Source organism: Odocoileus virginianus, chromosome 6 (genome assembly GCF_023699985.2).
Source record: "Odocoileus virginianus isolate 20LAN1187 ecotype Illinois chromosome 6, Ovbor_1.2, whole genome shotgun sequence".
Taxonomy (NCBI): Eukaryota; Metazoa; Chordata; class Mammalia; order Artiodactyla; family Cervidae; genus Odocoileus; species Odocoileus virginianus.
In genome coordinates, this window is record NC_069679.1 from 27,426,792 (window position 1) to 27,454,364 (window position 27,573).

Below are 27,573 nucleotides of genomic sequence, written 5' to 3' on the forward strand. Positions count from 1 at the left end.
CATTGAGGGGAAAGGAAAGATCCTAGAGAGCATGGGCTATGTCCAGGCAGGAGGGGAGTCTGGATGCAGTGGTCTGACTGGACAAGTAACTTCCCTTCTCATAATTATCTATAAAATGGGGGAAATGTTAGCACCTACCTGGTGGGCTGTTATGAGGAGAAAATGTGATAGTGTTGCAGAGAGCGTAGCCAGTGCTAAGATTTCCTCTTCTTCACTGGCCCCAGTTAGAGATGCATAGGTCCTTTGAAAGAACTGTACTACTTATTACTGGGAACAAATGACTGGGAGCAGCTAAAACAGCACACAGAGGGAGGAAGATATTGTGAAGGCTCCAGAACCTTCACAAAGCCTTTATTGTTCCACCCCAATCGCTGGCTCCTGACTGCCTTTCTGCAGGGAGAGTGGGTCCTGGATCTCCTTTATTCCCAAGGGGGCAGAGCAGGACTCCTTAGCTGAGAAGGACCACAACCAGGTGTGTACCCTTAGACCCTGTGCTAATTTTAACATACCTCTCATCTCAGGGCACCGTAATTACTGGCTTGTTCGGCCATTCATTCATTTAGCAAGTATGTGTTGAGTACTTACTGAATCCCAGGCACAATCCTAAGCGCTGGGGGCATTCTGTGAATAGGCAACCTTGCTGGGTAGACCAATAAGGTGCTGATCCTGGTCTTCTTACTGTTCCCTTCTCATCCGTGTGACAAATACCAGACACCTCATTGTGCAGTATGTGTCAGGCCCCATGCTCCTGTCTGGGGACTTAGAAATGAACACAGAGATTAAGACACTGCCCTATAGGCCTTAAGATCTAGTGGGAAGGACAGAAAAATAGTAATCATTGAGGTAAATGCTATAGTTAGGGTCACAAAGCAGGCGCCCTTCTCATAGTTTGAGGGGACAAGAAGGTAGCAAAAGGTTGCCTGGAGGGATGGCATTTGAACTGGGTTCTCTGCTCTGGAAGGGTCCCTGCTGCCCCATAAGTCTATCAGCCCACTAGTCACCCACAGGGACCCTCGCTATGTTCTCCAGTCTCAGATATTGGGGTCCACTTTCTGCCAACTCCTCCACTTCAGGGACTGCTGACAATTGGGACTCAGCCTCGGTCACTCAAGGAGAGTTCCCCCACTCACCCACTGCGTCCCTCCTGCTGGTCTCAGGAATCTCCATCTCCCCTCCGGTATTCCCTGATTCCAAGCACTTCTTCAATCCCTAACCTCTCCAGAGATGATCCAGTTTAGCTTCATTCTCCTCACAAAGGTGCTTTAGTTCCTCCTTCTTTGGGAGACAGTGTGTAAAACTGTCCAGCTTTTAAAAAATACAAAACTGGGATGTTTTGTGGGGTGGCAGGAGGAAGGAAAAGTTTACCTGTTTAGTCTTTCTCTCAGTAACTCAGACAGTTATTAGATGACGGGCCTATTCTAAAAGTTTTACATGCAATATTTCATCTCTTGCTTATCACAGCACTGCGAGTAGGTGACATAATCGTTTCCCTTTTGCAGTTGAGAAAACAGAAGCTGTGAGAGGTGAAGAGACTTGCCCAGGGTTACAGCTAGTACTGGTATAATTAAATTGAAATCCCAATTTACCTATTTCCAGGGCCCAACTCCTAACTTGAAAGGGTGAGGAATGGTTAAAGTTTTAATCAGAGAAAAGTCAGGTCCTCACAAACCATTTTAAAAGCTTGGTCTTAATCCTGAGGATGGTGAGAAGCAATTATGGGGTATCAGGTCAGATTTGCATTTTGGTGGTTCACACTGGCTGCAGTTGGGAGAGGAGCTATTTTGTTCATATTTCTCTGATACCTCCTGGCCCAGCTCATATCAGGCCTTCCCTTTCTTTTCCCTTTCATCACACCTCCATCTTCCCTCCAGCTGGAAGGACTGGAGCTATGTGGACAAGGACGAGAAGGCCCGTTTGCAGCACCAAGTCACTGAGGATGGAGAGTTCTGGTGAGTCCAGGACCCAAGAGGATTCTGAAGGGTAAAGGATGGGGTGGGCACTGAAATCTCAAACCTCCAACCCCAGAAAGTGGCCGTCAGATTCCAGCCCTTGGAACACCTGAGCCCTATTCTCCAAATCCAACCAGAGACCCAGCAAGATTGAGGGTTTTGAGAGCAGCTTGAGCGTTATGGTGATGACCGGGCCCCGGACTGAGCCAGTGCGCTAGGGCTCCCGCCGTTTTGTGACACTCCACCACACGCACTGCTCCAGCCACTTGCTCCTGGCCTTGGTGGAGCTGTTTTCTGATTGGAGGAAGCCCTACCTACTCAGCTCACACAATGCCACTCAGATCATTTCTACTGAGCCTTCAAGTCTCAGATTAAAGGGAACTTTCTTCTGGACCCACTTGTTTTCCTCAGTATTGGGATTAATTTGTGATACTTATCACCTTTAAAATTGCTGGCTTAATTGTCTGTGCTTCCCCAACTACCCCTCCCCTGTGCCTGGTACAGTGCTTGGGCCAAACAGCGAGGGGCAAACAGGACCACTGTGGAGAACCAAATTGCTGCCAAGCTCTTCAGCAAGAATGCATGAGTTTGAGTTGTTAATGCAAGAGATACATCACAACTGACAGTGTTGGGACTTCCCTGGCAGTCCAGTGCTTAGGACTTTGTGCTCCGGCTGCGGAGGACATAGGTTCGATCCCTGGTCAGGAACGATCCAAAAGTCACATGGCAAGGCCAAATTTTAAAAAATAAATATATAAAAATTTAAAAAAAGAACTGACACTGTGTTGACCCTAAGAAAGGAAGGACAGGGTCCTCTCTAGGACCATGACAAAGTTGCTTTGGGCTATTTCATTGTGCTGTGTTAGCCCTGCATTCTTACCTTTCCCAGCCTCCCAAATCGGTCTCTCTCTTCTTCCAACCTCTCAGGATGTCCTACAGTGATTTTATCTACCATTTCACAAAGCTGGAGATCTGCAACCTCACAGCTGATGCCCTGGAGTCCGACAAGCTTCAGACTTGGACAGTGTCCGTGAATGAGGGCCGCTGGGTGAGGGGCTGCTCTGCTGGAGGCTGCCGCAACTTCCCAGGTGGGAGATGCTCTGGATGGGGGAAGGGTCCAAGCAGAACAGGTTCCAGGCAGAATAATATTAACTAGCATCTGCTGAGTCTTTACTAACTTCCAGACATACAATCTCTTATTGAACTGTCCCCATTTTACTGAGAGGTGACTTCCCTGGTGGCTCTGTGGTAACGAATCTGCCTGCCAATGCAGGAGACGCAGGTTTGATCGCTGGGTTGGGAAGATCCCCTTGAGAAGGAGATGGCAACCCACTCCAGTATTCTTGCCTGGGAAAATTCTATGGACAGAGGAGCCTGGTGGGCTATAGTCCATGATGTCACAAAGAGTCAGACACGACAGTGACCAAACAACAACATTACTGAGAAGGAAACCTCTATTCTGAGTAGCTTACATTAAAGAGCTGGTAACAACTTTTCAGTTCAGTTCAGTCGCTCAGTCGTGTCCGACTCTTTGCACCATGCCTCCCTGTCCATCACAAACTCCCAGAGTTTACCCAAACTCATGTCCATTGAGTCAGTGGTACCATCCAGCCATCTCATCCTCTGACATCCAGGTTATTATGTCAGAACAGGACCGTGTTCATTATGCTGAGGACTGAACTGGAGAACTGAGTTAGCAGCAGCTGCAAGAGTTTGAGCCAGAAATGATGAAAGCTGAGGCCAAGTCAGAAGCAGCAGAGATGGGGGGATGGTGCAGGTTGAGGGAAGAAAATATTGGGTGATCCAGAGAAGGAAGAATGACTTCAAGATTCTCTCATTGGGAGCCTGAGTAGATGGTGTCAATGAAACGCACAAGAGGAAAAAAATAGGTTTCTTATTTTTGACGGAGTTGGTTGTGGGCTTCTGCAGAGGAGTTTACTTTGGGACATGGGAAGTCTGAGGCATGTGTAGAATATCCAGGTGAAGATGCATAAAAGAGAACCAGATGCACAGATAAGAATGGCACTTAGCTCTGTGATAGGGACTCAGTATGTATTTCTGGAAGGAAAGAAGGATGGAAAGAAGACAGGAAGGAAAGGAGGGAAAGAAGAAAGAAGGGATGATGGGACTGAGTCAAAAGAGAGATTGAAGCTGGGATCTACAGCTCAGGAGTCAAGAGCATGTAGGGAGCAGTTAGAAAGTAGGAGTTAATAAGACAGCCTAGGGAGTGAGAGAAGAGGCCCAGGACCAAATCCCAGGGACTAGTAACACTGAGGGAGCAGGTGAGAAAAGTGAAGCCATCTGCAAAGACAGAGAATGAAAATTCACAGAGGAGAGGAGCCACATAGCCAATCAGCGCAGCTCCATCTGTATAAAGGTATAAAGGCTACCCGCCCCGCACCCCAACACACACACCAAATTAAACAAATGCCTGAATCCTTTTTATTTTTCATACATATTTGAGCATGTAGATGAGGAGGCTAGAGATGAATAGGTTCCCTCCGTCTCATCTCCTGTCCTTTCCTTTCTCTGAGAGGCAGATCTGAAAGTGCAATTCCTTTTGGGGGGGAACAGACACTTTCTGGACCAACCCACAGTACCGTCTGAAGCTCCTTGAGGAGGACGACGACCCTGATGATTCCGAGGTGATCTGTAGTTTCCTAGTGGCCCTGATGCAGAAGAACCGGAGGAAGGACCGGAAGCTGGGGGCTAACCTCTTCACCATCGGTTTTGCCATCTACGAGGTGTGCCATCCCTGATGAGCTTCAGACCACCTTTTCAGGGAAGAGGCTTTTGGAGGGCTTCCTGAGGGGTTCCCCAGCTTCCCCAATATCCAGTGCCCCCCCCAACTCCTGATATCAGGCCCACTTGTGTCAGAACCTCTTTGAAGTTTGTAACCAGTGGGGGAAAAACCCACCTAGGGGAGGTGGGGGTGGGGCTGGGGCTGTCCAGGTAGGTACATGGGGAGTCAGAGCCCCTCATTCACTCTACGATTGCTAGCATGCCCTTTGGCAAGTTTCCATCCCCATTAAGACCTGAAATCCACAAAATCTGAGCACCTTCCTTTTCTGTTTCTCCCCAAGGTTCCCAAAGAGGTATAGAAGTGGAGCAGCCAGCAGTGTGTGCAGCGTTACCAGGGCCCTGTGTCCGCCTGGGTCACATCAGGGTGCCTCCTGTGGGGTCTGGGGGCAGGACTGTGATAGGAGAGGGCCTGGCCCACCTTACCTAACTCCAGATCAGGTCCTCAGGCTGTTGCATGGCCTCCTGACCCCCACCCCCACAACGTGCCCTTTCCCTTGCCCACCAGAGACCATCACACACTCACATGCTTGCTCACACTCACACACAGAATCACACAGACACATTGCGAGGCTGATCGCCTTCTTTGGGGGTGGAGGAATCACCTCCCTCAGACCCTGCCCACAACCCCTGCCCCTGCCTCCTTGGGGTCTTTCCCCAATCCAGAGGTGTTCTGGAGCTGAACAGCAGCAATTCTGGTAAGTGACCCTGAGTGGGGGAAGCCAGACTTGACCTTCACTTCTGGATCACAGCAGAAAAGGAAGAGGACATGGGGTAGGGAGCTCCAGGGATGTTGAGCTATTCGAGGCCTTGGGAATCGGAAGATGGTAGGTTGTGACTATGAAATGAGTGACCAGGGAGTTGGGAAGGAGGACTCCCTGGAGGAGGACTGTGAGCAGGACAGGGTGTCCCTCCCGAGGAACTGAGGTACCTTGGGCTCTTCTCTGCCTCAGATGCATGGCAACAAGCAGCACCTGCAAAAGGACTTCTTCCTGTACAACGCCTCCAAGGCCAGGAGCAGAACCTACATCAACATGCGGGAGGTGTCCGAGCGCTTCCGCCTGCCTCCCAGCGAGTACGTCATTGTGCCCTCCACGTACGAGCCCCACCAGGAGGGCGAGTTCATCCTCCGGGTCTTCTCGGAAAAGAGGAACCTCTCTGAGTAAGTCCCAGCCTGGCTTTCCCCACCTGTCCCTAAGAGGCCACATGACCCATACCAGAGACTGGAGGTGTGAGACAGCCGGACAGCTGAGACAGTGAGACAGACTCCTCCAGGAGTCCTGTTGACCAGGACCTCTTCCCCTGTTCCTGAGCCACTGGGAACATCTCCCCTACATCCATCCACCCACCCATTCATCCCACAGATAGCTACTGAGCACCTGCTATGTCCCAGGCACTCTTCTAGGCACTGAGGACAGAGCAATGAATTAAACAGAAATCCCAGCCTTCATGGAATTTAACATTCTAGCATGAGACAACCATGTAATAGGAAAAAGTATATAGAGTATATTAGATTTATATAAGTGATAAGGAGGAAAAATAAAGTGGGAAGAAGGATAAGAGCAGTTGGGGGGTGATTAACCTTTTAGGTACGGTGACCAGAGCAAGGCCACATCCTGCTCTCTTGGTCACTGGGGATGAGTTCATAGGCCCTTACCACTTTGACCTCTGTCCCTAAAAGAAGCATAAGGTCCATGAATAGGTGGCTGGGTCATGCATCTGGGAAAACCTAGTCAAAGCCAAAAAGAAACCCTGTGTCTGCACTTGGCTTCAGGGAATGGCACCTGTGGTAGGGGATGTTAGTCCCTGGGGTTCTCTTGAGGTCAGTTCAGACTTGGCTCTGAGAAGCCAGGTGGCCTGAGCAAAAGCCCTCTGCTTCCTACTCGCACCTGGCGACACTGAGACCCCCTCATGTTTGTGTTCCTCACAGGGAAGTTGAGAATACAATCTCCGTGGACCGGCCAGTGGTGAGTGGTTTGGCTCTCACATGTGACAAGGGCCAGGGAAGAGGCGGGTGATGGAGGGGTAGCAGCGGAACACAGGAGTCTGGGGTGTGCAGAGTCATTACTCTGTGTTATCGCAACTTCTGTGCGGCATGGCCTGAAGTCATGGGACTTGTGTCCTGGGGCCATTTAGCCAGTCTAGGGCCTGGAAGGACAGAGGAGAGTCCTAGAAGGAAAAGCAGTTTGAACAATTAGAGGGAGGGACCAAGGCCACAGGAATAAGGGGTGACAACAGCTACAGCCAGCACTGGATTTATGAGTTAGAATCTCACACAGAAAAAAGGCAGCACTACACCAGCTCTGGAGTCGGTATCAAAACCCAGGTCCTCCACCTGCCAGCCCGGTGACCTAGACAACTTATGTAACCCTTCTGACTCAGTTTCCTACTCTGCAAAATAGGGGTGATATTAATAACACATGCCTCACAGGGCTTTTGTGAGGTCTGAATCGATGAGATCATGTACATGAAGGGTCTGGCATAGCACGGGCCTTTCAATGGCTATTGTTCATATGTTTTACATCTTCAAGGTACTTCTCACATGTGTCATCTCTCTGATGTTTGAAAGGTTTCTGACACGTAATAAAGTTATTATCCCTGGTTTTCAAGTAAGGAAGCAGAGGCTCAGTGGGGTTAAGTGGTTTCTTTGAGTTCACAGAGCTTGTGAGTGGGCAAGGCTGGAACACACAACCAGATTCTCTGAGTGGAGTCAGGCTCTCTCCCCTACCCCATGCTGAGGCCTGTCCCCGGGGGTGGGAGGCCCAGGGTTAGGAGCACAGAGCTGGTGTCTGCTGGAGTCTCCATGTAGAGGAGTCTTATGACTGCCTTGGACTTTGGGTTTTGCTGAATAAATAGTCCCTGTGCTCTGCTGGTGTGTCCTGGGCCAATAAGAGGACAGAGAATACCCCCACTGAATTGTCTTCTGGGGAGTGACACTCATGGTTCTAATCCTGACCCCGTGCTAGTGGCAGATCCCCAAAGGCGTTTTGAATTATCACAGATGTTGGTTTTAGTATTAAGTGCATTTGATGCTATCTTAATACTTACTTATCTTTCAGATGTCAGTAATCAGTGTAGTGTATTTATCAGGTGCGGCAAACTCAAAAGCTTACCTGAATTCGTATGTCTGCTAACAGAGCAGAGCAGGCACAGGCGGGGGTTTTGGTGTCCCTGTGTGGGTACAGTTGCCTGTAGTCCTCTTGGCTTCAGACAACTGGAGTGATGGTGACTGTGGCAATCTGGGGATGCAGAGCTGCTGCTCTCAGCTCTCAGATTGCTGTCACGGGGTCACAGGTCTATGCCTGCTGCCAGTGAAAGTGTTAGTCACTCAGTTGTGTCTGACTATGTGCAACTCCATAGACTGTAGCCCGCCAGGCTCCTCTGTCCATGGAATTCTCTAGGCAAGAATACTGGAGTGGGTTGCCATTTCCTTTCCCAGGGGGTCTTCCTGATCCAGGGATTAAACCTAGGTATCTTGCATTGCAGGTGGACTCTATCGTCTGAGCCGCCAGGGAAGCCCTGACCTTCTAATTTTAATGAAAAACCAAAAACTCTATAAATCAAATAAAATTCATTTCCAGGCCAGTTTAGGTGAGTCACTTTTGGGGTGTTTTAGTAACCAACTTCATTAAAAAATACAAAACACCTGCCAGAAGCTCCCCTTCCTTGGCCACCACCAATAGCAGAGGGGACTATATAGGTATAGCCGTATCAGCCGCCGGTGTCTGGGCCTGGAGAATTCTCTTCTCCCTTTACCCTCCAGGCCCATTCGGCTCCACATGACCCAGATTTCTGAACTTCACCCGACACTGAGGACCAGGTTCACAGGGAAGCCAAAAGCCACTGGGTTTTCTGGGAACTTGGTTTTCACTTATATTGCATTTATTATTTTCTTTTCTTGTGCAGAAAAAGAAAAAAACCAAGGTGGGTGTAACAGGGTGAGTGGGCAGACAGCACGTGGTGTGAGTGTGTAAGAGTGAGCATGCGTGCACTGGACCTGCCTCCTCTCCCCAGCCCTCCACCTCCTTCCCTGAGCTCCTCTGGCAGCTATGGGTGCAGAGCATTGATAGCTTACACTTGCTGAGTGGAGGCTATGAGCCAGCCACTCTTGTAGGTGCTTTCCATGGATCCTCTCCATCCTCACAACGACTCTACGAGATTGGTACATGCAGACCTCAGAGGTATTGTGGGTTCAGTTCCAGAACACTGCAAAAAAGCAAGTATCAGAATAAACCAAGTCACAGGAAGTTTTTGGTTTCCCAGTGCATATGAAAGTTATGTCTGCACTATACTGTAGTCTATTAAGTGTGCAATAGCATTAAAACTAAAAAAAAGCACGTACCTTAATTAAAAATACTTTATTGCTAAAAAACGCTGATCATCATCTGAGCCTTCAGCAAGTTGTAGTAGTAACATCAAAGAATACTGACTACAGATCACCCTAAGATAGTAATGAAAAAGTTTGAAATATTGTAAGAATTACCAAAATGTTAACACAGAGATACAAAGTGCACAATGCTGTTCAGAAAATGGCACTGATAAGACTTACTCCAGATGGAATTGCCGCAAACCTTCAATTTGTAAAAAAAAAACAGCATCTGCGAAGCATGATAAAGCAAGGGATGCCTGTACTATGATTACCTTCATTTTCAGAGGAAGGAAAGGTACAGACAGATGGACCAACATGCCCAAGGCCACACAGCCAGTAGCAGAGTCACCCTGGAACCAGGAGGTCTGGCTCCGCAGTCTGTGCTCTGAACCACACACTATGCTGCCCGCTTAGAAGAGAGAGGGAAGGTGGCCAACCAGTGAAAATGGGCCTGACATGGGGGTCCCGCAAAAACCCACAGGAGAACCTCTTCTTTCTCAGAAGTGGGTGTGACTAAGCTAAGCTTAGACTTGATTCTTGTGGGAATGGCAACGGGCCCTGGTTCTCAGGAAGCAGTGATGGAGTTGTGTGAGGATTTCCATGGCAGCAGGGGAGGGCCTTGTCTTCCGACACCAGTGCCTGCTCTGCAGACAGGACAGCTCCTTCTTCCTCCTGTTTTCCCTGCCTGCTCCCCACTCCTTTTTCCTTAGCCTTCTGGGGAAGGGGGTGGACACCCAGAGGGGCTGTCACTGCCAGGGCTATCATCTCGGGTGAACCTCTCTCTCTGAACTAAGCCCCTCGAAGTCATGGGCCCTGATTGGACTCTGCTTGCTGTGCATGTCCAGATGGGAAAGGGGGAGAGGGGAAGAGAAGTTTCATGTGCATGGCCCCAGAGGAGCTGCTCAACTTGACTGGTTTCAGGGGGAAAGATAAGGAGAGCTACCTGGGGAGCTTGCCCTCCTGGTGTCCTGGTTAAGACCCCTGTGCTGCAGGGACATCATCACTAAAGATAACCATACATGCTAAGAGCATCTCTGGGGCCTCAGAGGAAAGCGTTTATGTGTAATTTTGGAACTTGAGATTACATTCAACCCCATCCTTGCTCCTTTCACCTCATAACTTCCCCCATGGTCTTCAGGGCAGTAATGTCTACAATAATGTTACCCCTTTTACAACTTTGGTTTGGCCACCCGGAGTGCCATCGAGAAATGACTGACCTTTGGGCATCCTCACGCCAATGGAGCAATAGCCATAGGACATCAGAAAACGTTTGGTGTTAGTGTTCATGACAGCATCTGGAAGGATCCATCATAGGGGTCCTCCGAGAATTGGTGCTGGTGCAGACCAGAGCTGACATTCACCAAGCACCAACTGCATATTAAGGCCCTGCGCTGGGGGTAAGATATACATTGTGTTCAGTTACAACAGTGTTTACAAGGTAGGTGCTGTCAGGATCCCTCTTTTATAGATGAGGATAAAGATTCAGAAGTCCTTGTCTGAGGACACACAACTAATGAGTGGGGAAACTTGAACTGGAAACCATATTTGCTCTGAACCCATGATTCTCGCCCTCAGCTCTCCAATGCCGGACCTTTACACTCCATGGCCTGTGTGGCCCAGACCCACACTAGGGCCCCAAGTTATGTGCCTGGTGGGGGTGCCCCATGGCCACACTCCCCCCCCCCTCAGACTGCTAGCCACACTTGCTCTGAGATTCCCTACAGGTATCAGTTACTTGAACAAGACCCCTTGCTTGGAAAGCAGAGCAAGCCAAGGTATTTGGGGCCTGCTGGGAGCCAAAGCTGGGGAAGCGCTCTCCCTGGGTCTGTCCATTCGTGCTGCCCTAGAGGAACAGTATGGAAAGGCAAACGGGAACTCAAGAGTGCTCAGGAACTCTTATGCACTGAGAGACTGATCGCCTCTTGTTCTCTGCACCGCTGACAGGAGCCTTGCCTTCCTCCTCCGGCTTTCTCTATGGGAAGTATACCCCAACCAGTGCCAGCGCAGCATGGCAGCTGCTCTCCACCCTTTCACATTCTCCTCACTTGCATGAGCATGTCTGGCAAATACCCCTTCTATTTGGGCAGCATCTTAAATGCTTTCCCAGTACAATCATATGTTCAGTATCTTGTGTGATCCCCACAAGAGCCCTATGAAAAGGGCAAAGCAGGTTTTGTCATCCTCATTAATGGATGAGTAAACTGAGGCCAGAGGATATTTTTCATGGGAGGGGCACGGCTGGGACTCCAGTCAAGTATTCTGACCCCACTCAGTGACCATGTAGATAGTCAGTTCTTTTCTCAATGTGTCCTCTGCCAAGTCCTAGAGGTTCCTTGGAGAAGCCTCAGTAGCTGCCATGGTGATGTGCGGGTGCCAAGGGAAAAGAGCTCTGCCCTCTTCATTAAGCAGAGAAGCCCTGTTTTCAGAGCTTCTGGGGAAATTTAATTTGAACGAGGTTTCCATTTGAAAAAAAAAAATCTACAAAATACTTGAAAATCACTGCACTATACCATGCTGCTTTTAGGATTCTTAGCATTGTTGCATGTACTAACTACCATGTTTAATCCTCATAACTCTACAAGGAGGTAAGAAACTTAGGTCCAGAGAGACCGAACATCTTTCCCCAAGTCACACAGCTTGTTAGTGGCAGAGATGGAGCTTGAACAGAAGTTCAAAAAGACCCAGCTCTGCTCTTTTAGTCCTTACTGAACAAAGCTGCTCCAGGAGAGAGGTTGCTTCATGTGCCCACTCAGCCAGTAATCCTTGTTTCCTTCCTGCCTCCTCCCCTTTTCCCTCTTCTCTCCAGCCCATCATCTTCGTTTCAGACAGAGCAAACAGCAATAAGGAGCTGGGTGTGGACCAGGAAACAGAGGAGGGCAAAGACAAAACAAGCCCTGATAAGGAAGCGAAATCCCCACAGGTTTCTGAGCATGTGCATGAGTGGGGTGGCCTGCACACACCGAGGCCTGTGTTCAAGGAGTGCACGGGGATTGGAGGGGCCATAGGGGTGGGGTGTCCCTTTAACACCTAGCGGTGTAGGTTTGTCCCACTGACATTGTCCCTCATCGAATTCTCCTAAAATTTGGGGTGCTGCTTGGATGAATGTCTTGGGATTGGCTGCCACACCAAGCTGGTCCTGGGAAGGACAGGCCGAGCTTCCCTGCTGAAGCCCCTCCAGCCAGGATGATGAGAGAAGAGGGATGCAAAGCCTGTGACAGACACAGCTTGAGACAGAACAGCTTGATTCCTGGTGTCATTAACAACGGGGAAGATAAAGAATAGTAGTGGGAAGGGGGGGTGACACCAGAAATGGAGTCCTCCAGAGCTCAGGGGACAGTGTTAGATTGCAGTGAGGACAGGGGGTCATATAAAGCATGGGAGGTGAGCTGAAACAGGCCAGATTCCAGATAAACCCAGGGACATCTCATCCTGTGGTGCCCATGCAGCGGCGTGGGGAGGGGAGGAGGGTCCTCTGAGGATTTGGCCTTGATGGCAGAAACGGCTGGAGGTATCAGATTGGTCTGGTCCACTTCGTCCTGCTGGGGCTGGTTTGGTTGGGACGGTCAGGCTGTGAAAGGAGGAGAGGGCTCTAGCTGGTGGGGATGGGGGAAGAGGACCAAGGGGGCTGTCTACGTGTCTGCACAGCTGATATACCTCCTCTGGCGAGGCTGGGGAGGTATGGAGTGAAGGGTCGTTGGGACCTAGATGATTCTCACTCCAGATCAGTAGGTTCAACCAAGAAAGAAGAGCATTGACTCTGTACCCAGCTCCTGCTGCCACCTATGGCTGGTTTAGTCACCCTGGCTCCTTCAGCCCGGAAGAAACTTTCCTCTTGGGTTTGTCCATCTCCCTGGTCCCCGCCAAGCAGTTTTCCTTTGTGCCTCCACAGCCAGAGCCCAGCAACACTGACCAGGAAAGTGAGGAACAGCGGCAATTCCGGAATATTTTCAGGCAGATAGCAGGCGACGTGAGTACCTCCGAATCTGACTCACTCGGACACTCCTCTCCTTTATGAATTGCTCAATTTGCCAGTTATTTCATTATCGTTCAGTGGAGGTCATTTTGGTTTTTGGTGGAAACGGGGTATATGAGCATAGCACAGAAATCCACAAGTGAGGTCCTTTGAGTTCTAAGCCAACACACCCAGTGGGTGGCTCTGAGCTGCCCACTGCTTTCTAGACAGCTGAAGGTACAGTGTCTTCATCAGAAAAGCCCCAGCTTCCCCATGACAGAACAGCCCTGTCATGGACTATATAAGCATGGATGGCCGGGATTTGATTTGCAAAGACTATGCTCCATCAGCTGCTGCACTCTTGAACCATGACTTTCTTCCCCTTTCCTACTCAGGACATGGAGATCTGTGCAGATGAGCTCAAGAATGTCCTTAACAGAGTTGTGAACAAACGTGAGCAGCTTAATTCTGCAGGGGCAGGTGGGCAGTGGGGGTGGTGTGTGTCCAGCTATCTGAAGGCAGCTCCTCACTCTTCTCCATACCTCTCAGATAAGGACCTGAAGACACAAGGCTTCACGCTGGAGTCCTGCCGTAGCATGATCGCTCTCATGGATGTATCCTTCCTGCCACCCTTTCCCAGCCCTGTCGGCAGCCCCTATGTAGTCTCCTGGGGTTAGGGCAACAGTGAGGGGGGCCCAGTCAAGCAGAGGGGCCCAAATTCATGCTCAAGCAAAGATTTAAGGAGGCCCTGCGCTAAACTTCCTGGCTGCTGGTCTTTAAGGAGCTGTTGGAGGAAGCACAGTTGGGAGAACACTGGCCCCTGCTCTCAACCTAAGGCCTGAGATTCTGAGGCCCTACCAAAAAGAGTGGTCCTTGGAGAAAGGTTTCCTGGGTTCTAGAGCAGGCACTGATTCTGACTAGGGAAGCATGAAGGGGGTTGTTAAACACTAGGTCAGGGCAAGGGTGGATATCCTGGGCAAAGCCCTCCTATAGAGGACCTCCCTTGCACAGCCCCCCAGAAGGTCTGCTCCCAAGACAGGATTTTGCTATGTGCCCTGTAGCCCTGACCTCCTTCCTCCAGACAGATGGCTCTGGGAGACTGAACCTGCAAGAGTTTCATCACCTCTGGAAGAAGATTAAGACGTGGCAGGTGGGATGAGAGAAAGAGGGTGGGAGTGAGGAAGGGACTGATTCAGAGGTTGAGTGTGTGACCTCTGTCTTCAAATATTCTATTGCCAGAAAATTTTCAAACACTATGACACAGACCAATCTGGCACCATCAACAGCTACGAGATGCGCAATGCAGTCAATGATGCAGGTATGGGGAAGAAATGGAGTGGCCAGGATGCAGATGGGAGGTGGCAGGAGCGGGGATGAGAGGGGAAGACTAGGCCACTGGGGCCCTACCAGAGAAAGGGATGAGAAAGGGCTTCTTGTTCTCCTTTCCTAGGCCATAGCGTGACCAGGAGGTTCTAAGAAGCAAGCAAGCAGGCCTGAGGACTCACCCCTGTCTCCTCCTCTCCTGTGCTCTCCCCCACAGGCTTCCACCTCAACAACCAGCTCTACGATATCATCACCATGCGCTATGCAGACAAGCACATGAACATCGACTTCGACAGTTTCATCTGCTGCTTTGTCAGGCTGGAGGGCATGTTCAGTAAGTGGACAGCTACCCTTCTGCTCTCTTGTGCCTCCCTGCTCCCTCTCCTGTGGTGGAGGGATTCTCCACCAACTGACCTTACTATATGACCCTGGACAAATCCCAATCTACTGTTCAGGCTGAACAAAGGTGGAGGCCCTCTTCAGGCTCAGAAAGGGATGGCAAGGGACAGTTATTGGTGATACTTTGGCCTATTTTGGTGCTGAAGAGCAGCATCGGGCACATGGTCCTCTTAAGAAAAGATGAAGTGGTTGGGGCTGGGGGTGGAGTGCCTGTAACTGGCCTCTGGTCTGTGCATTCTTCCGAGCAGGAGCTTTCAATGCATTTGACAAGGATGGGGACGGTATCATCAAACTCAACGTTCTCGAGGTAAAGCCTAACAGAATCAGTACACTCCCCCTGCACTTTAAAATTTGAGGTGGAGGGATGGGATGGGAAAGGAACATAAAGGGAAGCTCAGAGCTCAGCAGGATGTGGTCATGGGGAACGCGTACTAGGGAAAGGCTCTAAGGAAGCCTCAGTTATGGCTTTATGCTGGAAAATCTGTACTTTCTAAGGGAAATCTGTGGGAAGGATGCTTCTCAGGAAATCTTCCCAGTGTCTGGCATGCTGGGACTGGCCTTTTCTTCTACTCTTTAAATCTCTAGGGCTTGGCTCTCTTGTTTTATGTGCATTCTGATCTTGGGACTTCCTCTTGCAGTGGCTGCAGCTCACCATGTATGCCTGAACCAAGCTGGCTGCATCCAAGGAATGGAGGATCACTCAGGATTTCAACTTCACCCAACAGAGCTAAAGTCACTTACCTCAAAAGACACTGTTGCTGTACCCCCAGGAAGCCTCCAGGCACCTCATCAGTCTAGTTCCTCCTCTACTCACTTCCCTCCCAGCCTTAGGGCATCTGTCCATTTGTCAGGCCCAGCCTGACCCTTCAGTTAAGGAATGGGGAAGGGAGAGCTGTGTTGTCCCTGTGCCACATGGAGCCAAGTGCCTCTGTCTGCTTCGGCTAGCCACAGGCCAGTGAGAGCTTTGCTTGGAGTCTGATGGCCTCAGCTCTGAAGACAAGTACTCTCCTTAGATGCTCGCAGCTGTTTGCAGAAGCATTTGCCAATGGCACTCAGTACTTCCTGGTGCTAGAACCCCCACCCCCACCCCGCGTCCACCCCATCATCTCTATGTTCTCTCTCAATGGGACAGCAGCCCAATGAGCACTTGGTTCTGCCTGATTGTTTCAGGATAGGCCTGCTATGGAGTAAACTAGTTCAGTGAAAAGAGGTTTGGACACTTTGGGTTATCTGACTCATAAGTTAGGTTGCATTCTGAAAAAAGTTCATCTAAATAAAGGCATATGTTTTGCTGGTTTGATTGTGTTTTGTTTTCTCACATTGAGAGCTACAGCAAGACTGAGTAGCTCCAATCTCACCCATCAGGTATAAAGCTCTAGTTTCAGAATACAGCAATGGAAAATACACACACACACACACACAAACACAAATCCCAAACCCCACTTTAATCATGCCTTTTTGCTATTTCTTGAGCACAGGAATCACTCAAATACTTTCCAAGATACACCAGGAAAGGAAGGGGAATAGCTGTTGGTGTCTAGATCAAGACAATGGCTCACTGGAAGCGCAAGTTAGCTGACTGGAACGGGCAGAGCTCCTCTACCAACACTGACCTACTGTATGACCTTAGACAAACCCTTAAATGAAGGTGTTTGCTGTGTTTATCTGGACCACGATCTATAACCATCTTGCATTTTCCACCCAATTTCCTTCTTGATCTCTATATCAACATGGAAAAGGGTTGGCCGTGAATATGTAGATAAGGTAACAAAAATAAACAATTAGTAAAAGTACTTTATTTTCCTCTTATATTTGCTTTATATGTTGCTTTACAAAGTTAGGAAGTTCACAGCTTTATACCAAAATGTTAAGAAGGCTAAGCTATTTGATTATAAACATTTTGCAGTCAAATGTCATATGATTTCAGTCTTCTAATCCATATTCAATTAAAAAAAAAAATCAAGACACCAAGGGCACTGGCGCAGCTCGAGGGCATGCACTTCTCTGAAGCAGGAGAAAAGATCCTCAATAGCCTTTCCTCCTTGCTTCCTTCTCCACCAATTCAACTGGGCCACTGCTGTGAATTCAGAGGAAATCTGGGAAATGTGAGTCACCATGCGACCTGGCAAGGCCACAGAGTTGGGGGTTGGAAGTGAGGTTAGCAGTTACTGTCTGATTAGTAGTAGGTTTGTTTTAATCAAGATCTCACATCCACTGATGTATGGAACTCAGAATAACCCAAACCACCTACACCACAGCTCGTTTCTGACCATCAATCAGACAGCATCTCTGAAATCCTCAGGATCCTGAGGATTTGCAGCTGGGATAAAATCACTGTTGTTAACAATGTGGCAGGCATGGCCTTAACAGTTTTTAGGAGCTCTCCTTTAGGTAACAGGTACAAAATTTATAAGTCAGCGTATATAAACTGCAAACCAGAGGGGATGTGCTATTTAAATCCCACTTCACAATATAGTTTGATTTCCCCTCAAATGGAACTCTTCCATAAAATATACCATTACCATTCCGCTAAGTGTTGTACACCTACTCCCACCAAATCATCCACATTCCTAGTCACTAAAGTTGTCCACTGTATCATCTACTAAAAAGAGATAAACAAAAAACCCTTTGTTAGGCAAATAATCACTTAAATAGCAATAATGTTGCCTACAAATTATAGGTAGGTCAGGAGCTAAACACTCAAACTTCTGAGGCAGAAAAACAAATTCTCCACAAAAGCAGGAGTGCAGTAACAATGATGTTCTCTCAAATTCAAGTAACATCAGGTCAGGATAACCCTTTGTTTCTATTGTGTTTAACTGCTTTATACTGAGTTGAGTAGCATGCCAAAATTTTGAACCTGATTAAAAACTTCATGATAAAACTTGAAGTCACTGATATTTCATCAGAACAAACTGCCATTAAAATGCTAGCAAATACGCAGAAAAGGATTTATGCTATGGTTTTCTTGGCTTCTGTTGTCAGAAGTAAACACAAGGAATTAAACATAACATTCGATTCCTTAGAAGAAATGAGTTGTGTGTTGTCACATCATGTAACAATTTCCTTCCTCCACCAAGGATGAAACATCAGCACCAACACAAACCCCTGAACCACTGCTCTAATCTGAGAGGGAAGAGAAGGCCAGAATCAGCAAGACATTATAGAAGACTTTAAAAAAAAAAGACTTCTGCCTAACTTTGGAGACACTTAAAAGTAGTAACACACAACCATAAGCAGCCAAGATGCTTATGGTGCCTTTATTTCTAAACAGATGGCTACAACAGTGCATTTAGGGCAATACACTAACCTAACCTGGTGCTGAGTGAGTTTTACACATTCTTGAAACAAAGACAAGACATTATTGCTACAGCTTCAAAGAAAATTCCTGTGAAATGGGGAGAAGCATTATTAAGTATAGGTGCCCACACACATACACACGTACAAGAAACATCCATAACTGCACACATAAAGGCAGATAGACTGTGCATGATTATATCAAAGTTAAGCTCAAATCAGCTTTTACTGATTCTATCAATCTGTTCATACCTACAACAGTTCCCCACGACTGCCCAACACCTCACATATCCCCTTCCTGCTGTACAAAGGCTCCACCACTCTCATCTTTTCAGACATGTCCTCAGGCAGATCAGAAGGGCACCTATGCAACAGAGTATGCAAGACTTTCTCAGCACACTGCTCAGCCAATGTGGGAATGTGGGTTCACTATAGTCCAAAGGAAACGCCAGGTTTAGCAATAAATCCAAATGTACTTTCCTAGGCATCACCATTCCCAAACCCACAGAACAGCTTGGCTTCTCTGGTCATGTGTATAGGAAATCGGGTAAGAGATGGGAATGCTTGTTCTCAGACAGAAACAACACTCATAAACTTTATGCAACAAGATCTTCTCTGCTCTCTCAAATATCACGCAAATCTCAGTAATGCGGTCAACACAAGAGTCCCGCTGTTCATAAGGACAGAAGTAAATAATTCATGGGGCCATTCATTATCTAGATGTATCTCCCAGATTAGTTTTTTTTTTTTCCCCAGATTAGTTCTTAATTTATTTATTTTGGATCCAGTAGGAACCACCAGAGGCTTTCCTGGAAAAAAAGAACAGCTACTTAGTCTTACACTCAATTCCAGGGGTTTTGGATACCCTCCTGAAACCTATCCATGAATTCCAGGTGAAGTTCCCCTGCCTGAGAGCCTGAGTGAAGACATGAGAGAAGAAGCGTGTACACTAAGGTGGGTGGAGATAAACCTGGCTGCTCTCCTCTAGGAAAGAGTGGGCATCACAGTCGGAGCTCAGTATGTGGCACTCGGCTCTTCTCTCCTCTCCTCCCTCTCTCTGTAGAATCTTACAGAGTTTTGACGATCACAGAAACAAAAGGCTAGAAAGTAACACCTCTATGGCTTCGCTTAAGAGTCCAGAGAGAATTCAAAAACAAAGCTGTGTCAAGAAGGCTTTGTTCATTTGGCTGCTCTTGAAAGATAAGGAGGGTCTTTACCCTTCATCCCACTCCACCCTTTCTTCTCAGCTTAGTGGGGGAGGTGAAGGCAATACACTGGTCTTTAAGAAGTCTGCTTGAGGCCTTAAAAACTATATTCAGATGCTTTATCCTGATCCCCCCATTTGTGTACTGTGGGTGGGTGGAAAGTACCTCATGAGCCCAGAGGAACTATATGATGGCTGCTGTCAGTCTAGGCACAACCAGAGAATGGGAGAGGGGTTGGCAATGAACTAAACTAAAAGGTTTCAAACCCACTGCCCACTTGGAGAGTCAGAACCTGGAAAGACAGTGGCTACACCTTCAGTTCAAACAGCCTGCCAATACCTGCAGGGAGTACCCAGGTCTAACAGTGAGATCTCCAAGTAGATGGCAGGTCTGTGTATTGCCTTGAACCAAGGATTTTATCAAAATCTGTGGAGGTTCAATAGGAATTATTGTCTGCAAGGACTTGTCATTATGTGATGTGCTGTCTGAGCTCCTAAAATAAAATCAGCAGAGCAGCTACTCCAGCTGTTAAAAATCTCTTGTGTGTCCCTTTAGCATTTAAAGCCAGCTCTGTCCATCTAAGAAGAGAATATTGAAACACATTGTACATAATTGTTAAAAAAGGAAAATAGTTGCTTCCAATTAAAATACCCAGTGGTCAGAATTAACTGATTGCAATAATTACAGAGAAATTAAGACTGATCCTAAAAATCTAGCATTTGAACAAATTTGTACTTAAATGCATGACTATTGGTCTAAACCATCATTAACAACAGAAACTAAAAATTACAAACTGAAATCAATAAAATACATGTGTGATTAGGGTCAAACTGGGTAACCAATTAAGATCTGTGTCTTTAATAAACATCTGGAGAACACCAGTAGCATAAATTACTATATGCCATGCTGTCCCAGAAGAGTATGGTTCCTTGAAAATCTGTTTAAATCTCACAAACCTCCAGCAAAAACTTATAAGTATAACCTATCATCCCATAGAGCTGCCCAGACTTATGCTAGTAGTTAGCCTGGCTAGTAACCACTTTCTCCTTCCCTGATTCACTGGGGAAAGGAGGACATTGGCCTGTGTAAGGGGCCGATGTGATATTAGTTCAACTAAAGACTTCCCAACATGGGAGGCAAAAAACTTCATGAATCAATTTTGCTGTCATCCTCAGCATGGTGTTCAATGTGTCCTGCAGCATCCTAGAAATAAAGGGAAAAGGAGCCATGAGAGAAAGGTTGGAAGTAGGTCAAAAGAAAGTCAGAGCCACAGAGAGCGTCCCAGGTCTCGATCTGTGATCCATGAAAGGCAGTTAGGACCCATCACTCTTAATTCACATGGAACTGTGCACTTGAGTTCTTAACACAAGAATGCTGTTTGGATTGGAACAAGTGAAAACATTCTCTGTAGGCACTTTTTCAAAAACTACCTAATTCTTCACTTGAAATCTCATTAAGCTATCTCTCAAATCTGTGAATAATATTAATAATAAAAAGAAAAATCCTTACACTCTCCCTGTTTACTCCAAGTCTGAACATTCTAATAAGGCAGAGAAGGTTTACTGAACCCTGCTCTGAGCAGTCAAATGACCCCGGGTTGACCTCAATCCCACTGATATACCTGTTTGGATCCTTTCTTAGCAGTAAAAAAAGCATCACAGTTCTTCCAGCGACATTTCAGAGTTTGAAAGTTTGGATTTGTATGGTCAGTCAGCAAATGTTGTTTTAAATGATCTACAACACCAAATATCAGAGAGCAGCCATGCCACTAGAGAGAGAGATTGGAAAGGGTAAGTTATAAAGGGTACGGGAAACATGCAATGAGAATATTCCTCATTGTATCCTATGAGTATGCCCCTATTCTTTATTCTTGGCTGGCAAATTCAACAGAGCCAGAGGCAACCAAATTAATCATGAATTTATTCAGAAACTTTGAAAAGCCTGGGAAGTCTTTCGATAGTTCAGTGTTTTGAGAAGGCAAAGCACTAATGTAGCCATTATGTCTTTATTTTTTTTTTATTTATTTTTTTTTTTTGCCATTACGTCTTTAAATGAAGCTGTTAGCAAATACTGACAGGCAGATTAAATAAAATTCAATTTAAACTATACTTATTCTTCTTTAAAAATTTTATTTTTAATTGAAGGATAATTGCTTTACCACATTGTGTTGGTTTCTGCTGTACATCCACATGAATCAGCCGCAGGTATGCTCCTCCTGCAAGCCCCTCCCACCTCCCATTCCATCCCACCCCTCGAGGTTGTCACAGTGTAGTAGACCATAATAATTCTTCATCTTGCCATCATAAAGAGTTTCTCAGCCCAGTTATTTAAAAAGACAAACAGCTTTCCTGTAATACTTCAGTTATTTTTAACAATGCTAAGAATTGTTGGCTTGTAAACTTGAAAACACAAATGTTTGATAAAGAAAACTACATTTGTGGAAATACTGGCAGAAAATTGCCAAGGAAGCCTGTCTTTACTCACAATTTTTATCACTTGAATCACAGTCTTGTGATCATTTTTTTTTTTTTTACTGTATTATAAATGTGGCTATATTTCAATTGTTAGTCAGAAAGCATAAAGACTCTTGTTTTGGCTTTTTTTCCTCACAGGCTTTTAAGAAATGATTCTAACATGTTCATTTCTAAAAAGTAATGCCGTTTTGAATATTCCCTCTGTAAACACTATTTCATACCCCCAGCTTTAAAACCAGAAGGTATTTTCCTCATTTTTCTAGATAAGTTAAGTCTATTTGTATGTTTTGGATACTGTTTTACTAGATTTTGCCTTTCTTCACTAAGAACACTAAAAATCAAAAACAGTGATGTATAAAAAGTTGAAAAGTAATTAGGCCAGAGACAAATCTAAACTCGAATTTTAAAATGTGAGCATCCAGTTTATCAATGCTGAAAAGGGGATTAGGGTTTAGGGAAAAAAAATTCAGTGCCAGCCACTTTTCTCTGGTCAGTACTATTAGAACTGATGAAACAAATTAAGGTTTATAAGAAACAGTGTGAAAGTTTTGAGGTTAAATTACCATCCTCCACTCTAAAATAAAAACCATGAAATTTAGTCTAGTGAACTGAGGTTTAGAACTTCAAGAGTGCAAATTTTTATCTGTCTATTTCTCAAAAACCAATGAACAAACCAAACTACTAATACATGTAAATGACTGAGGAATGGGTAAAATATTGTAGGCAGGTTATGAAAATAAGCACTTCCACTTTTCTTTCACATACTTCTGTACTATTGATGTTTTTGTAGGCATGCATTAATATAATAATAAAGCAAAATAAAAAACACAAAGGAAATAACCTCTGAATGGACACTTAAACATAGTTTGTATCTAACCTTAAGAATGAACTTTCACTATAGAATTATAGAAGCATTTTATGTACTTTTAAAAAAATAAGCTTATTTGTCCTATGGTGGAAGACTCAATATGAAAATGTTAAACCAATGATGATGAAAATCTATAAATTGGCCTGGGGTTGGGCAACATCTAAGTCTGGTGACAAGAACAGTTTCAATCCTTACCCAGCAGCGGTAATTCTGCATCAGATTTAGCCTCACGGCCTGAATACTGCCATCATAACAGCCAGTATAAATCTAGAGAAAAATGTTTATCATTATCAGACCAAAACAACACACAATAAAATACTATGAACATCCTCAAAGTAAGAGCCAAAAGCTGGCAGCACTACAACAGGAAACTATAATCATAAACCCAAACCAGCGACAGAGTACCATAATAGGAAAGTATCTTATACATCCTCTAGTCTGGATACTTGGAAGCTATGCTCCTTAGAAAGCCACTCCTTGGACTGTTGTTTACAGCAGAAGTGGTAGGGCTCAGAGGCACTGCTTATATTTTAACTGGCTTAGCTCTGGCTTCTGCTGGGCATTACATATTAGGCTTCTGAATTTCACTGGGACAAAGGCTCTATTGCTTAAAGTTAGAAAAATATCCATTCTGGTTCAACCTCAAAATTTAAAAATAAAATAAATCAAGGATTAGTGTAGGGTTACATGAGTTAGCTTCTACTTTCAGGTCTGCTCTAACTATGCCACACTGACCAAATCTCCTGACTCTCTTCCAGATCATAATGTCTCTGAAAAAAACACCACTCACCTGTTTTTCTGGAAATACCTTAAATTTACCTTCTATTTAATGGTGGTATTATATTTTTTTATTGTAACTATTTTAGTTCTTAATAAAAATGGAATATTCAAGAGTACTACTGGGTTACTTCTCAATATTATAATACCAAGAGATAGAAAACATTCAATAATGAGGCATAGCAAAAACAGATGTCATTTTTGGAAGTAACAAGTAGTAACACTACTAAGAGTCTATAGAATTTTTAGTAAACACATTCAAAGGCAAATTTGTGGCATGGCAAATTAAACTCACCATACTTTTATGGATGGTCATACACATAATCATGTCTTTGTGTCCTCCATAAACCTGCAATCGATCATGCGACTTAAGTGGAGGTGGGGCAGGGGGGAAAAAGAAAAGAGAATGAAGGTTATTTATACCTTGTGTTTAAAAAGCATAGTCCTGGAAGGCTTTTGCAAGTTTAAAACTGTATCGGAGGTATTAAGCTGAAGCACTAGTCACTTGTTAACAGAAGCATAATTGAACAGCAATCTTTTTAATAAGTCCTCCTCCTCAAGGGAAGAGCTGGTAATTGGGGGAAAAAAATCCCCACCAATTTCTGTGCAGTGTCAATGTCTCAAACCTGAACTTGTACACAGAAAACCACACAGATGTGACAGGCTACAGCTGCCCTCCAGAAACCATTAAATTTTGACACCTGTGAACCTGACCAGGTATCTCAGGGCAGTATTTCTGAAAGTTTTGTCCAAGGACCAAACTACTTCATAATTATCTACAACACTTATGAAGAACACAGATTCCTGAGTTCCACCCCAGCCTTTCCATATTAAAAACAAAAACAAACACCAAATCCAAACAGACCATCTCTCCAAATCATTCAAACAAAATAGTGAATCTAAATTCTACCTGTAACTCATAGACACGAACAAATTTATCCAGGCAAGCAGTCACCATCACTTTCCCTAGGATATTCACCACAGTCACTGCATGATTGTGACCTTTATAGATCCGGACAAGCTCACCAGTCTGCATCAGAAGAGAGACAAGAGTCACTAGACTGATTTCTAAGAGTCTTGACTTTTCAGAGTTATAATTCTGTAATTCTAAAAGAGGTAATGATGAGACTACTTGTACACACATGTAGCTGTATGAATTTTAGACAGGTGATGTGTTCTCATAAGCAATTGTTACTTATATAACACTTCTATGCACTGTATCCTGATGGAGAGAACCCAGTGTTACAGAGAGAGAAGGGCCACAGCTCTGTATGTATATATTTTCTAGTGTCTGAAGTATATTCACTTTTGTCATTTCACTGGATCTGGACAAAAAGTTCCTGAGGCTGAATAACCTCAGAAGTTCAGACTAGGAACTGAACTTCAAAAGTGGCCTCTATGGAGAAGGAAATGGCAACCCACTCCAGTATTCTTGCCTGGAAAAGTCCATGGACAGAGGAGCCTGGCGGGCTGCAGTCCATGGGGTTACATATCTGAGCATGTGTGCACAAGAGTGGAGGGAGATGGGGTGGTAGTAATAAACTGGTAGAACTAAAAAAAAAAAAAAAAAGAGAAGTGGCCTCTATGACCCAAGCAGAGTCTCACGGCTGTTTCTATTTGTGCTATTTTAAACTATATATCATATCTACTTTCTCAGAGCCTCAGATGTTGAGTATGTCTCACATTTAAATGAGACATTCAAACTAAACCTGACGTAAACTTTTGAGTCTGTCCTCCACGAAAAATTTTGATTTCTACAGTGCTTATGCACAGGGATTATTATTAAGTCTTTCACTAGAAAGGAGGCTTAATTTAAATTGCAAGAGGTCGAAGGAATCCCTTCAAGCTTTATCCACCATTTTATTAAAGATACACCAACAAGGCTTACATGAATGTTATGAGCATGGACCGACTGATCACTGGAGCCACTGAACACAAGGTCATTCACCACCTTAAAGAAAAAAAATTCGGTGAGTGAGATTCAGTATAAAGTTCTGAGGTTTCCTTTAACTTGTAATATACATTGGCAAATTCTACTTTCCACCCTATTTTGAGATGAGCATGAAAGGAGGTATAAAATAAGTTTCTCAGACAAATTTTCTGAACTGAAATTTATGTGCTGCCACTAAGTACTCTGATGAACTGACAACATATTATTGGGTTTGTTGCTTCCTTGGAATGATTATGAAGTAGCTTAGAACAGCATTTGAGTATATCTACACTTGACAATAAGATATTTGTCTCTCAATTAATATGCTAAAACACAGTACGCCCTGTGGTGATTCCAGGCCTAAGGAAAAGGACTGTAACCTCCTGTATTCTAAATAAGGCACTAGAAAACAAGGGAAATTTCATTTGAACTCTTCTGTTTGCACCAGACAGTGAACTCCTGTTCTATACTTGCCTTCATGCAGAGGATGGTTTTGCTGTGGCCCTCCAGAGTCCTAAGGAGCAGTCCATTCCGTGCATCGCGTACGCTGATGGTACAGTCATAAGAACCCACAACCAGCAACTTTCGGGCACCTTCCTGAGCTGTGGCAAGACAGCTGACAGCCCGAGGGCCATGGCATTCAAAGATTTCAAGTCGTTTGTTGTTCTGAAAAATAAGCCACCATTACATGAAGTAAAAACCACTTAGTTGGAAAAACTCAGCATCAACTAATCCAAATCACTACCTTGATACAAACTCTAAATTCTAACACCTATCTGTAAGTTTTCATATCCACTCTGTATCCCTAACTCCCCAACCTCTGCCATCCCCATTCCAACACTCTCTGCATTCATGACTCCTTCTTCCTCCATTCTAGTGGGGACAGTTTTACCTTATAAACTCGTTTCTATCTTTGACCCATGCTATCCTGATCATAATTAGAATCTGGTTCTCTTTTTATGTCCTCTCTCACTTCCCTTAAGTCAGTGACATGAAAGAAACCTTTTTTTCATATTTGAATACATTTTCCATGCCAAAGACCCAAGAAGTATGATTTTTGTTGTCCAAAATGTATGTACTCTATTTGTCATGGTTGCTTCCAAAATTCTCTTTGAGAACTACTTTCTTAGACAACAGCTTCTCATTCTCCACCTTTCTGTTATTCTGACCTTATTCTGACCTCTGGTTCCATGTTTCTCTCTCATAACATTAAGTTAAACTACAGGAGCCTTTATGTCAGTCAGCGTACCATGGTCACATCCTGAATGTGGATGTGGATAAACATGCCTTTACTTCAGATTTTAGACTTGCTTTCCTTACTCCCAAACCAATCTTGTTCATAGTTTCCTACTTTCCCAAAATTCTAAAAAGGTACTTTAGGTGCAAGTATAATACAAAACTCCCAGAGACTAGCCAAGAGCAGCAGCTGGGACCCTCAATCTCAGCCATCTTAAAATGCTGGGGAGACAGATGAAAGGCATTCAGGGCCCAAAGGTAGACAGGCCAAGGTCAACAGCCCTGGCTTTTTGATGAACCCCAGGAAGCAATTGCATTTCAGGAGTGTGGGCAAAACAGAAAAAAGGTCCAGCCCTAACAAGGATTCAAAATTCACACCTCCATAGAAACTCTCAAATCTGTCTCAAAGTCCATCTTTGCTGGGGCTTTTCAACCATTTAAAGACCATTTTAAAAAAAAACAAAACTAAAGATCATTCCCATTTGAATTTTTCATCATTTTGCCCCAAAAGTCTGGCTCCCAACTTCTGTTTACCTTTGATTACATTAATCTCACAAAATAGAACTGGGTAGTTATCAAGTTTTAGCCTTTAAAACACTTTAAACCTATTTTTCTTCTGTGATCTATTCATATCAAGTGAACCAAATAACCTGATGTTTGATTATATACGGGCTAGTTTCTTCTAACTTGATTCTAAGCTTTTCAAAGGCAGAAACCATAGCATATTTGACTGCATTTCTTGTAAGCAGTTCCAGATAGCTAGTAGGAGAGACAGTAGATATTAACTAAACATATGATACTATAACTAGGCATAATACAATAAACTTCTAATACACTGTTAAAAGATGACCAGATGGCCTTGGGATAGAATGCCACAACTAATTAGCAACCACACCTATCACTTCTACCTCTGATTATATTTGTTATGCATTCTCTTCACTTTAGTCTACATGTCAGCTGCTCTAACAAAGCCTCCTAAATGGTCTCCAAGCTTC

General features: G+C 45.1%; 2 protein-coding genes across 12 annotated transcripts in view; one reads left to right on the forward strand and one right to left on the reverse strand.

The window, feature by feature from the left end:
• Positions 1 to 16,088, forward strand: part of CAPN3 (calpain 3) — a 49,594-nt gene extending 33,506 nt beyond the window's left edge. For 3 of the 6 annotated variants that reach the window (XM_020906767.2, XM_020906772.2, XM_070469077.1), the window contains 16 exons: positions 1,872 to 1,949; positions 2,877 to 3,037; positions 4,524 to 4,693; positions 5,033 to 5,044; positions 5,702 to 5,910; positions 6,679 to 6,715; positions 8,655 to 8,672; positions 11,924 to 12,037; positions 13,007 to 13,084; positions 13,465 to 13,522; positions 13,619 to 13,683; positions 14,151 to 14,219; positions 14,309 to 14,387; positions 14,610 to 14,726; positions 15,040 to 15,098; positions 15,430 to 16,088. In XM_020906767.2, the coding sequence (XP_020762426.1) occupies positions 1,872 to 1,949; positions 2,877 to 3,037; positions 4,524 to 4,693; positions 5,033 to 5,044; positions 5,702 to 5,910; positions 6,679 to 6,715; positions 8,655 to 8,672; positions 11,924 to 12,037; positions 13,007 to 13,084; positions 13,465 to 13,522; positions 13,619 to 13,683; positions 14,151 to 14,219; positions 14,309 to 14,387; positions 14,610 to 14,726; positions 15,040 to 15,098; positions 15,430 to 15,456 (1,351 nt within the window). In that variant the 3' untranslated portion in view covers positions 15,457 to 16,088. Of the gene's footprint in view, positions 1 to 1,871; positions 1,950 to 2,876; positions 3,038 to 4,523; positions 4,694 to 5,032; positions 5,045 to 5,701; positions 5,911 to 6,678; positions 6,716 to 8,654; positions 8,687 to 11,923; positions 12,038 to 13,006; positions 13,085 to 13,464; positions 13,523 to 13,618; positions 13,684 to 14,150; positions 14,220 to 14,308; positions 14,388 to 14,609; positions 14,727 to 15,039; positions 15,099 to 15,429 lie in introns of those variants that run through there. The other 3 variants (XM_020906771.2, XM_020906775.2, XR_011488229.1) reach the window with 2 other exon arrangements.
• Positions 16,089 to 16,567: 479 nt separating this feature from the next.
• ZNF106 (zinc finger protein 106) overlaps positions 16,568 to 27,573 on the reverse strand; it is a 55,063-nt gene continuing 44,057 nt past the window's right edge. For all 6 annotated transcript variants that reach the window (XM_070469075.1, XM_020906763.2, XM_070469074.1 and 3 more), the window contains 7 exons: positions 25,817 to 26,008; positions 25,301 to 25,363; positions 24,323 to 24,442; positions 23,708 to 23,779; positions 22,831 to 22,902; positions 20,915 to 21,061; positions 16,568 to 20,496 (listed from right to left, as the gene is read on the reverse strand). In XM_070469075.1, coding sequence (XP_070325176.1) covers positions 20,440 to 20,496; positions 20,915 to 21,061; positions 22,831 to 22,902; positions 23,708 to 23,779; positions 24,323 to 24,442; positions 25,301 to 25,363; positions 25,817 to 26,008 — 723 coding nt within the window. In that variant the 3' untranslated portion in view covers positions 16,568 to 20,439. The remainder of the gene's footprint in view (positions 20,497 to 20,914; positions 21,062 to 22,830; positions 22,903 to 23,707; positions 23,780 to 24,322; positions 24,443 to 25,300; positions 25,364 to 25,816; positions 26,009 to 27,573) is intronic.